Source organism: Nannospalax galili, unplaced genomic scaffold (genome assembly GCF_000622305.1).
Source record: "Nannospalax galili isolate Female #2095 unplaced genomic scaffold, S.galili_v1.0 scaffold68, whole genome shotgun sequence".
Taxonomy (NCBI): Eukaryota; Metazoa; Chordata; class Mammalia; order Rodentia; family Spalacidae; genus Nannospalax; species Nannospalax galili.
In genome coordinates this window covers 473,211-484,741 of record NW_008358189.1, presented here as the reverse complement: position 1 = coordinate 484,741, position 11,531 = coordinate 473,211, and the positions used below count along the sequence as shown (strand labels likewise).

At 57.5% G+C, this 11,531-nt stretch overlaps 1 protein-coding gene across 1 annotated transcript in view; it reads left to right on the top strand.

The window, feature by feature from the left end:
• Positions 1-7,269, top strand: part of Ahnak2 (AHNAK nucleoprotein 2) — a 34,368-nt gene extending 27,099 nt beyond the window's left edge. The window contains exon 8 of the mRNA XM_029557827.1: positions 7-7,269. Coding sequence (XP_029413687.1) covers positions 7-7,109 — 7,103 coding nt within the window. The 3' untranslated portion in view covers positions 7,110-7,269. The remainder of the gene's footprint in view (positions 1-6) is intronic.
• The last annotated feature ends 4,262 nt before the right edge of the window (positions 7,270-11,531 follow it).

The window sequence follows — 11,531 nt, the reverse complement described above, 5'->3', positions numbered from 1 at the left end:
CCAAAGTGGACCTCAAGGGCCCCCAGGTGGACCTGAAGGGCGCCAAGGTGGACGTGAAGGGCCCGAAGGCCGAGGTGACGGCACCTGAGATGGAGCTTTCCCTGCCAGGCACGGAAGTGGAAATCCAGGTCCCCGGTGCCAAACTGAAAGGGGACCCGGCGCTGGCCGAGAATGACGCCTTGGCAGCCAAAGACAGCAAGTTTAAGATGCCCAAGTTCAAGATGCCCTCCTTCGGCGTGTCGGTGCCCGGGAAGACCATCGAAGCCTCGCTTGATGTCTCGGCACCAAAGCCGGGGTTGGACGTGGCCCTGCCCTCCATCCAGGGTGACCTGAAGACCCCTGACATCAGCATTCAGCTGACCTCTGCCGACCTGGATGTGGGCGTCAAGCTGCCGGAGGGCCAACTGCCCGAGGGTGAGCTACTGGATCCCGCTGCCGCAGGACCCAGCCTGAAGGGGCACCTGCCCAAGGTGCAGATGCCCAGCCTCAAGGTGGCCAAAGTGGACCTCAAGGGCCCCCAGGAGGACCTGAAGGGCGCCAAGGTGGACCTGAAGGGCCCCAAGGCTGAGGTGACTGCGCCTAAGATGGAGCTGTCCGTGCCCGGCGCGGAGGTTGAAATCCAGGCCCCCAGTGCCAGACTGGAAGGGGACCTGTCGCTGGCCGACAATGATGCGTTGTCCACCAAAGACAGCAAGTTCAAGATGCCCAAGTTCAAGATGCCCTCCTTCGGCGTGTCGGCGCCGGGGAAGACCATCGAAGCCTCGCTGGAAGTCTCGGCACCGAAGCCGGGGGTGGACGTGGCACTGCCCTCCATCCAGGGCGACCTGAAGACCCCTGACGTCAGCATTCAGCTGCCCTCTGCTGACCTGGAGTTGGGCGTCAAGCTGCCAGAGGGCCAGCTGCCCGCACCTGCGCCCATGGAAGCCAGCCTGCAGGATCACCTACCCATGGTGCAGATGCCAAGCCTAAAGATGCCCAAAGTGGACCTCAAGGGTCTCCAAGTGGACCTGAAGGGTCCCAAAGCCGAGGTGACTGTGCCCGAGGTGGAGATGTCTCTGCCCGGAGTGGAGGAGGATATCCAGGCTCCCGGTGCCAAGCTGGAGGTGGACCTGGTCCTGGTCGACAGGGACGCCGTGGCCGCCAAAGACAGCAGGTTCAAGATGCCCAAGTTCAAGATGCCCTCCTTTGGCATGTCGGCGCCCAGGAAGACCATCGAAGCCTCGCTGGCGGTCTCGGCAACAAAGCCAGAGGTGGATGTGGCCCTGCCCTCCATCCAGGGTGACGTGAAGACCCCTGACATCAGCGTTCAGTTGCCCTCCACCGAGCTGGAGGGCAAGGCCAGCCAGGTGGACGTCAGGCTGCCGGAGGGAGAGCTGCCCGCACCCGATGCGGCGGGACCCGGCCTGAAGGGGCACTTGCCCAAGGTGCAGATGCCCAGCCTCAAGATGCCCAAAGTGGACCTCAAGGGCCCCCAGGTGGACCTGAAGGGCGCCAAGGTGGATGTGAAGGGCCCCAAGGCCGAGGTGACCACGCCCGAGATGGAGCTGTCCCTGCCCGGTGTGGAGGTGAAAATCCCCGCCCCGCCCAAGGTGCTGAAGCCCAGCCTAAAGATGCCCAAAGTGGACCTCAAGGGCCCCCAGGTGGACCTGAAGGGCGCCAAGGTGGACGTGAAGGGCCCCAAGGCCGAGGTGACCGCGCCCGAGATGGAGCTGTCCCTGCCCGGTGTGGAGGTGAAAATCCCTGCCCCCGGTGCCAAGCTGGAAGGGGACCTGGCGCTGGCCGACAACGACGCCTTGGCCACCAAAGATAGCAAGTTCAAGATGCCCAAGTTCAAGATGCCTTCATTCAGCATGCCGGCGCCCGGGAAGGCCACTGAGGCCTCGTTGGAGGTGACGGCACCAAAGCCGGATTCGGATGTGGACGTTCCCTCCATCCAGAGCGACCTGAAGACCCCTGACTTCAGCATTCAGCTGACCTCCGCCGACCTGGAGGGCAAGGCCGGCCAAGTGGGCATCAAACTGCCAGAGGGCCAGCTGCCCGAGGGTGAGCTACCAGCTCCCACTGCCACTGGACCCGTCCTGAAGGGGCACCTGCCGAAGTTGCAGATGCCCAGCGTCAGGATGCCCAAAGTGGACCTCAAGGGCCCCCGTGAGGACCTGAAGGGCGCCAAGGTGGACCTGAAAGGCCCCAAGGCCAAGGTGACCATGACAGAGCTCGAGGTGACCGTGCCCAGCGTGGAGGTGGATATCCAGGGCCCCGGTGCAAAGCTGGTGCGGGACCAGGCCTTGGCCGAGAAGGACACTGTGGCCGTCAAAGACAGCAAGTTCAAGATGCCCAAGTTCAAGATGCCCTCCTTCGGCGTGTCGGTGCCCGGGAAGACCATCGAAGCCTCGCTTGATGTCTCGGCACCAAAGCCGGGGTTGGACGTGGCCCTGCCCTCCATCCAGGGTGACCTGAAGACCCCTGACGTCAGCATTCAGCTGCCTTCCGCCAACCTGGAGGTGGGCATCAAGCTGCCAGAGGGCCAGCTGCCCAAGGGAGAGCTGCCCGCACCCGCGGCCATGGAAGCCGGCCTGAAGGATCACCTACCCAAGGTGCTGAAGCCCAGCCTAAAGATGCCCAAAGTGGACCTCAAGGGCCCCCAAGTGGCCCTGAAGGGCGCCAAGGTGGACGTGAAGGGCCCCAAGGCCGAGGTGACCACGCCCAAGATGGAGCTGACCCTGCCCGGTGCAGAAGTGGAAATCCAGGCCCCTGGTGCCAAGCTGGAAGGGGACCCAGCGCTGGCTGACAACGACAACTTGGCCACCAAAGACAGCAAGTTCAAGATGCCCAAGTTTAAGATGCCCTCCTTTGGCGTGTCGGCGCCCGTGAAGACCATCGAGGCCTCACTGGAGGTCTCGGCAACGAAGCCAGGGGCGGATGTGGCCCTGCCCTCCATCCAGGGTGACCTGAAGACCCCTGACGTCAGCATTCAGCTGCCCTCCGCCAACCTGGAGGTGGGCATCAAGCTGCCAGAGGGCCAGCTGCCCAAGGGAGAGCTGCCCGCACCCGCGGCCATGGAAGCCGGCCTGAAGGATCACCTACCCAAGGTGCAGATGCCCAGCCTAAAGATGCCCAAAGTGGACCTCAAGGGCCCCCAAGTGGACCTGAATGGGCCCAAATCCGAGGTGACTGCGCCCGAGGTGGAGATGTCTCTGCCTGGAGTGGAGGTAGCCATCCAGGCCCCTGGTGCCAAGCTGGAGGCGGACCTGGCCCTTGCCGAGAAGGACACCGTGGGTGCCAAAGACAGCAAGTTCAAGATGCCCAAGTTCAAGATGCCCTCCTTCGGCATGTCAGCGCCCAGGAAGGCCATCGAAGCCTCGCTGGCGGTCTCGGCACCAAAGCCGGAGGTGGACGTGGCCCATCCCTCCATCCAGGGTGACGTAAAGACCCCTGACATCAGCGTTCAGTTGCCCTCCACCGAGGTCGAGGGCAAGGCCGGCCAGGTGGACGTCAGGCTGCCGGAGGGCCAGCTGCCCGAGGGAGAGCTGCCTGCACCCGATTCCACAAGAGCTGTCCTGAAGGGGCACCTGCCCAAGGTTCAGATGCCCAGCCTCAAGATGCCCAAAGTGGACCTCAAGGGCCCCCAGGTGGACCTCAAGTGCGCCAAGGTGGACATGAAGGGCCCCAAGGCTGAGGTGACCACGCCCGAGATGGAGCTGTCCCTGCCCGGCGCGGAGGTGGACATCCAGGCCCCCGGTGCCAAGCTGGAAGGGGACCTGGTGCTGTCCGACAATGACACCTTGGCCGCCAAAGACAGCAGGTTCAAGATGCCCAAGTTCAAGATTCCCTCCTTCGGCGTGTCGGCGCCCGTGAAGACCACTGAGGCCTCGCTGGAGGTGACGGTGCCAAAGCCGGAGTCAGACGTGGCCCTGCCTTTCATCCAGGGCGACCTGAAGACCCCTGACGTCAGCATTCAGCTGCCCTCTGCCGACGTGGAGGTGGGTGTTAAGCTGCCAGAAGGCCAGCTGCCCGAGGGAGAGCTGCCCGTACCTGCTGCAGAGGGAGTCGGCCTGAAGGGGCACCTGCCCAAGGCACAGATGACGAGTCTCAAGATGCCCAAAGTGGACCTCAAGGGCCCCCACCCTGAGCTTTCAGAAGCTAACGTGGACTTTAATTCCCCTGAGGGTTTCAGTGTAAGTGGCTCTATGGACATTTTCCTGCACAGTCATTCACCTTTCCCTGGGGCTTCTCAATCTTTCCTTTCTGATGTGAGTTTTGTTTCGTCTCATGGTGAATCTCGTTCTGATTTGGTTCCTTCTATCCTTCCTTCTTTTCATGCTAGACTAATGTTTCCGAAATTTCATAAACCGAAGTTTATATTTCCTGTTCCTTCCTCATCAGTATGTATCCTTCATCCCCAGGGCAGTGACAATGGTGTGACCCTTTCCTCTCTTAATAGTGAACCAACATTAGACTCTGTTGATTCTGTAATATCATCCTCTGTCGCCCCACATTCTCCTGATATTGATGAGTGTTTCCCCCATTCTACAATAGCATCCCCTTCTGAAGGCTCTACCCATGCAGGAAAGAGCAGTCCCTTCAAAATGCCCCAGATCAAGATACCTCCATTTTCTCCATCTCCCAAGAAAGGGACAGAACCTGATACTGATTCTGTGTCCCACTCCGATGATCCTATTCCTAGCCTGCGTGTGTGTACCTCTGTCATGGACAGTGAGCCTGCCTCCTGTGTGTCCCCATCTGAAGTGCACCAACACACGTCTGGAGACAAGGACTCTGAGAAGGGAAGGAGTCGGAAACCAAGCTTCTCTATGCCGAGGCTTGCACTACCCAAGATAAAAACTTCTAAAGGGCAGGCTGGCTTACGACAGGGAGACATCAATGCTTCACTCCCTAGTGCCACAGCTGGCGGTGACCTGGTAGTCACACAAACAGCCATCAGCGATCACAGTGATGGCGCCACCGGTCCAAAGGATGTTACCACAGGAGAATTCATGAGCATCCAGTTACCACAGTCCTCCATTCCCTCTTCCAAACCCAGTGTCAGATCCTCTTTCATGCCAGGTGAAGAGACCCAATCAAACACTGAGGTTCCAAAGTATGACCTGGCTGTGGGAGGGGTCAGCAAGGACAGTGTGTTTGGGGGTCTCTCCTCAATCCAGTACCATGGGGAGTTGACTTCGCCCATAGCAGAAGACCCTTTGCAGCTGTCTGTTGGACAAAGAGATGATGCCCTCTCTATGGAAAGTCCAGAGGAGGGCCCCACAGCAAGAGCAAAGCCAGCAGACTCACATGAAGGCTGGTTCAGAATGCCCAAGTTCCGTTTGCCTGGCTTCAGGCGCTCCTCCTCTAAGGAACGGGATGAGGCTGGGGAAGAGGCAAATACTCAGACACACATGCCCGTTGCCAGCACGCCGTTAGAGGCAGAAGCAGCAGCATCAGCCAGTGTGCAACTGTCCCACGATTCTGGGTCAAAGGTGGAAGCACATGTCTCAGCAGTGCTCCCCGAGGATGGGGCCAGTGTGAGGTTCCCAGGGAGCCCAACATATGCAGATATTGTAAGACGTGATCTCCAAGGAACAGGCTCCAGGCAGCCCCACCCAACTGTTGGAATGTCCCAGACGTATCTGCCCACCCCCGAATTCAGGACCCTTCTAGCTGCAGACTCCCGTCCTCTTGAGATGTCTGCTGTGAGACTCTCAGAACCCCAGATTCCTCCAGATGGAACAGGCCAGCAGCCTCAGTCTGGGCCTGGAGGACACCACCTTGCTGAAGTAGAGGGCAGAGCAGGGACACAGCCTTCCCAGCCAGAAGGGCCTCTGAAGCTGAGGGTTTCCTGCACTGACATACGGTCCCAGGTTTCCATGGTGAGCACGAGACAGCTCTGGGAGGATTCTGTGCTGACTGTCACGTTCCCCAAACTAAAGGTACCCAGATTCTCCTTCCCTGCTCCCAGCTCTGAGACCGATGTGTTTTTCCCTGTAGTGAGGGAGGTGCAGTGTGTGGAGGCCAGCATTGGCAGCGCCCTGGGTAAGGATGGCCCAGGGCTCTGGGAAGCCAGCCTCCTGAAGACAGACATTGAGGACCCCAGCAGACATCCTGTGAACCTTGAGCAATCCTTGGAAGTGCCCCCAGTTTCTAAGGTCAGAGTGCACATTCAAGGGGACCAGGGTAGGAATCAGGAAGCCACCATTTGCAGCAGGGTGACACAAGAGGGTGCTGACCCTGCGGTGCCTGGGACCTTTTCCACTCAGATTGTGCGGGAATCAGAGATCCCGGTATCTACAGTTCAGACCCCTTCTTATGGGTTTTCCTTATTGAAAGTGAAAATCCCAGAACCCCTTGTGCAAGCTAGCATGTGTGCAGTGGCTCAGGACCCCCGGGCCCAGGAGGGCTTGGATGGAGCTCCCATGCCACCCTGTGTAGAAGTAGACTCTGCTCCTGGGGATGTCCAACCTGACGCTGGGGAACCATTTGAGATGATCTCTGCCAGCGCTGTCCTGCCACAGCTGCCACTCACACCTGAGGTGCCTTCTGGCCCCCAGATTGCAGACAGTACCTCTGATGAGGAGCCAGCAGAAATTCTTGAGTTTCCTGAGGACAACCAGGAGGTAAATACTCCTGACCTGACTACGAAAGACAAGCCAGAAGGTAAAAAGTCCAGCCTGTTGTGGTCGTGGCTTCCGAGTATTGGGTTCTCCTCTGTGGAAGAGCCAGGTGCTGATTCCAGAGACACTGCCCCCAAATCGGATCCCATCCACACTCAGCCTGAAGCTCGGCTGGACCCCGAGCTGCCCAGGAAACAGGAGAAGGCAGGCTGGTTCCGGTTTCCCAAGTTAGGATTCTCCTCTTCTCTTACCAAGAGGAACAGGAGTACCACAGAGGAAGGCCAGGCAGGACACAAGATCCAGGAAGAAACTGTCACCTTTTTTGATGCCCGAGAAAGCTTCTCTCCTGAGGAGGAGGAGGAGGAGGAGGAGGAGGAGGAAGGTGAGCCAGGGTCAGACTCCAGGGCGATGGTGACATCCTCCGCGAGAACAGAACTAATACTGTTGGAGCAGGACAGAAACACCAGTGACAAAACTGCACCCAGGTCTGTGGCCAAATGAAGGCCAGAGGTGAGAGTCAGCAGAAGAGACACACAAGCAGTCGGGGGCTGGCCACCATGCGAGCACTCTACTCTGCAAGGCATGATACCCGCCTCGATCCACAGAACTGAGACCAAAGCAGAGATGAGCAGCATCTCCGTGTCCCATCACACAGCCCTTGCACATGGAACAAAAATCACATAAGTTCCCGCCAAGCTTTGGAAGCAACGAAGGCTGCAAGTTTCACCCAGCAGCACGGGCTCTGGGAGTCATTGCTGGAGAACTCTGTTGGCCTTCATGGGGTAAGCCCCAAGGGGCTGCCCGACGCCAGGACAGCACCATCATCACCTCTCTGAGGTTCTGGTGGCTGTGGGAAGAAGCAGCTTTTGGTGTAACCTCTGCCCTGCTTTGCTATTTGCTAGCAAGTTCGGTTTCCCTCTTGGTCCTGATCTCTCTGCTCTGTTGACTGTCTCGCTGATGGCAACCTTTGGGATGCTGACTGGTGATGCACATGTGTGGGCAGAACTGGGGGGGGGGAGGACGGCGGCTGACCACAGCCGATGCCGACTGCAGGCAAGATGGGACACAGGTTCATCAACCTTTGGGATGCTGACTGGTGATGCACATGTGTGGGCAGAACTGGGGGGGGCGGGGAGGACGGCGGCTGACCACAGCCGATGCCGACTGCAGGCAAGATGAGCCAGCAGGGCCCGGACACAGGTTCATCGTTAGACCTTGGTTGAGTGTCCACTTGTCCACTTACCTCCCAGTGTGCAGCTGTTTCTCCTGTACGCACAGCTCCATGCTGTGGTCCCTGAACACCTGTGTCCAGACCACAGCCCCTCCAAATGGACCTGCTCAGTCGCCCCCTAGTGGGTAATAAAGGAAGCGATACACCCAATAGTCCAGGCTGTCTTTTGTTCAGAGGGTCACCACATCCATCAGTACCCTCCCTTTCTTCCCACATACTCCAGTGCCCTCTCTACTATGTATCTCTAGAAACCAAAGCCCAGTTACATCTTAGAGAGGCTGTCACTTCTTATGTATTTGTCCAGATTCACAGCTAGAGAACTCAAGGAGTAACGGGGAGAAGTTGGGGCCTTGAGTTCACGGTGGGCAGGGAACACCTCCTTCCTACCGCCTGGACAGCAGTGCTAGGATGCAGCACGACGTGCAGCAGGGTCAGCAGAGCAGCTGTTGGCCTAGAGGCTTAGCTGGCGCCTTGACCCGTCCTCAGAAGTTGCTTTCATATGGAAAACCTTCCACCAGTCCACAGGAAGTGAATCCACATTTAGAGCAAGGCCAAGGTTTTCTGCCCCCTCCCTATGGCTGCTGCTGCTCTCCTAGGTCCGTGTGTGTTCAGTGTTCCCAGGGAACCACTGGAACTTGGAGCAAGCTCTCTTTTGACCCACTGGCAACAACTGCTCCTTATCTCCCCAGAAGATGGCTTGTGGCTGGACTGTGAACCACCCTGGAGAACTGGGGGGAGGTGTCTAACATTCCCAAGGCTTCCCTAGGAGGGCCTGCCTACAGTGTCCAGGGAAAATGGCTGGGCTCTTCATGTCACCATGAGCAGTCACAGCTGGCTGGGAGGGTTGAGGAGACATGGAAGATTCTGGAAAGGGAGTCAGTGGACTTCTGCCCCATGGCCAAGAAGAGCTGTAATAGTCCTTGCTCAGGATGCCCAGCCTCCTCTCCCATAACTGGCAACTGCCAGCCAGACTTGGAGTGTGAGCCCAATGGCACTGTAGAGGGAGTCTGCCTGCTCCGTGTGCTTCCCTCTACCCTGCAGCTAGTATCTGTGCGTGGGAAGTTGGTGCTGGAGGCCAGACACCACACAGGGATGGTCAGCAGCAGAGGTCTCCCAGGAGCTCTGAGGCCTTATGCCCCATATGTGAGTTATCGGTACAGCGTACGCATCATGGCAGATTAGTGCCTTAAAATAGCACACATTTTTGATTTCCCAGCTTCTGAGAGTCAGGAGTCTCTACTGGCCTAGCTGCGTCCTCTGCCGAGGGCCCCACAGGACAGCTATCAGATGTGAGCAGGACCTGGGACCCATCTCCAGGTGGAAAGGAACCACAGAAGCTTGCATGGTTTGCTGAGAGCGTTCAGTTCCCTGAGGGCTGGGTGGGCACAGCAGGCCTCTACTTCTTGCCGGCTGGAGGCCACTGGCTATTCTGCCACATGGACCTCCCCAGACAGTTCACAGCCTCGGCTCCCTTCATCAAAGCCAGCTAGGGACAACCTCCCATCCAGATGATGGTGTACTCTCAAGTCACTTAACTAAAGTGACATCCCCTTATCTTGTGTGTTTTTTAGAGACAACAAGGCACTGGCCTTGCCCACAGTCAGGGCAGGAGTGTACAGGGGTGTCTGAGTATCAGGAGTCAGATACCATGGGACCAATTTAGAGTTCCTGTCACATCCTAGAAGGGCCCTATCATGATACCACATCCCCAGAATGTCCCAAGCCTGTGAAGCTGGGTCTCCTTTGGAGTAGACCATGGAGTCTGACGTTGACCTCAGTGGGTGGAACAGACCCTCCTAGGCTGAACCAGCTGAGCAGTCTGGAAGAGAGGTCTCTCCTGGCATGTGGTTTTCAGACCTAGACTTCAGGGCTCAGAGAGCAAACCCATATCTGCACCCCTGGAGGGTGGACCTGGGACAGGGACAGAATCTGCTCCTGAGTGAGATGCTGTCTTGCATCTGTCTAGCCAGCAGGAAGACCTGGAGCATGGACAGAGGATGGGATGCTGTAAGGAGCAGCCACAGCCACGGCAGAGCTTGGTCTGGCCAGTTCCCAGCAACTTCCAGGTCCTGTAGGGCCACTTGGATCCTGGGCCTCACATGTGCAGCAGGGAAGCAGGGTGTGTTTAGCGGACCTTCTGCACAGATACCTAAGGTGTCCTTTACATGGGCAGGTGCAAGGGCATTGATGAAATGGCAAGAGCTGACCTGCGCCCAGTAAAAGCCATGTTGGCTCTCCCTCAGCTCAGAGAATAATGAAAGGCGGGGGAGGGGTGTTCCAGGCATGGGACTCTGGGCATCTGCTCAGTGTCCAGTGTCCTCACCACTGAACCACAGCTGAGCTCCAGCAGTGTGACCCCTGGGCCCACAACAGAGTGGTGGGCCTGAGTCTTGTTCAGAACTGCATGAGAGGCGAGCTAGACTTCCAACCCTGCATCACAGCCCGGCGTCAAAGTCGGGACTGCTTCATATCCTGCCCCTGCACACAGGACAGAATGAATTATCACCAGACTGCATTTTCAATTTTCCCATTCAAGTTTGTCCCTCAACTCTAATCTTGGTCCTCAGGATCCCATCCGCTAGCCTGGGTAGGTTCCTGCACTAGCCCTGCTCCCATGGTACTGGTCTGACCCCAGAATGGTCCAGCCTCCACGGCCCTGCCCCACCCCTATAGCCCTATGGCCCTGCCCCTCCCCACACCAGCCCTGCCTTTTCACAACTGAGCCACAATTTCAGCTCCTGATGAGGATGGATAGCAGGTGGGCTCCTCCTCAGTTGCTCATGTTGCCACGTCCACCCCATCCTGTCCCAATACTGAGGATCAGGCTTGGGCAATACTTCCCTCTGTGAATACAGGGCTTAGCTGGAATGACCACATTCATGGACCCTTTGGGGTCCCTGGAGCTAAGCAGAGTGCCGCATGTGCTAGTCACCACCGTGGTTGTGGGGCAGCTTTGCTGTTTGGGGGTATCCCAAGAGATATTCTGATGGCTCCCTGGAGGAGGTGGGCCTAGGGTGCACAGTTTGTGCCCACTGTGAGGGCTGAGTGGTCCTGACCCTGAAGGCCCTTGCAGGCAGAGCCCTTCCCTGGGCAGGAGAGGTCTGTGAGTGCAATGATGACAAAGCACTTCGGCATGCTTTCGGAGGTTATCAGGCACTCAGAGCCCACACAGTGAGAAAATGACACATAGAGACTGAGATCACTCAGTAGGTAAAGTTCCTGCTGCGCAAACATGAGGACCTGAGTTCAGATCCCTAGCACCGTGTCAAAAAAATCCAAGTGTGGAGGCATGACCTCTAACCCCAATGCTGGGGAGGTGGGAACGGGGATCCTGGGGCTTGCTGCATAGCTAGTCTAGCCAAATCAGAGTGCTCCAGAGTCAGTGAGAGACCCTTCTCAAAACTAAGGTGATACCAGGTGTGGTGGCACACAGCTTTAATACAGCACTTGGGAGGCAGACACAGGTGGAGCTCTGTGAGATTGAGGCCATCCTGGTAAACATAATGAGTTCCAGGCCAGTTGAGCAGTTGGGCATATAGGGAGACCCAGTCTCAAAAGAAAAGAAAAAAGAAAAAAAGAAAAGAAAAGAAAAGGTATGTCCGTTTTGGCCTCCACATGTGCACAAGCATATGCACACATATGAATATGTACACACACACCACACAGAAGAAAGGAAGAAAAGGAGGGAGGGA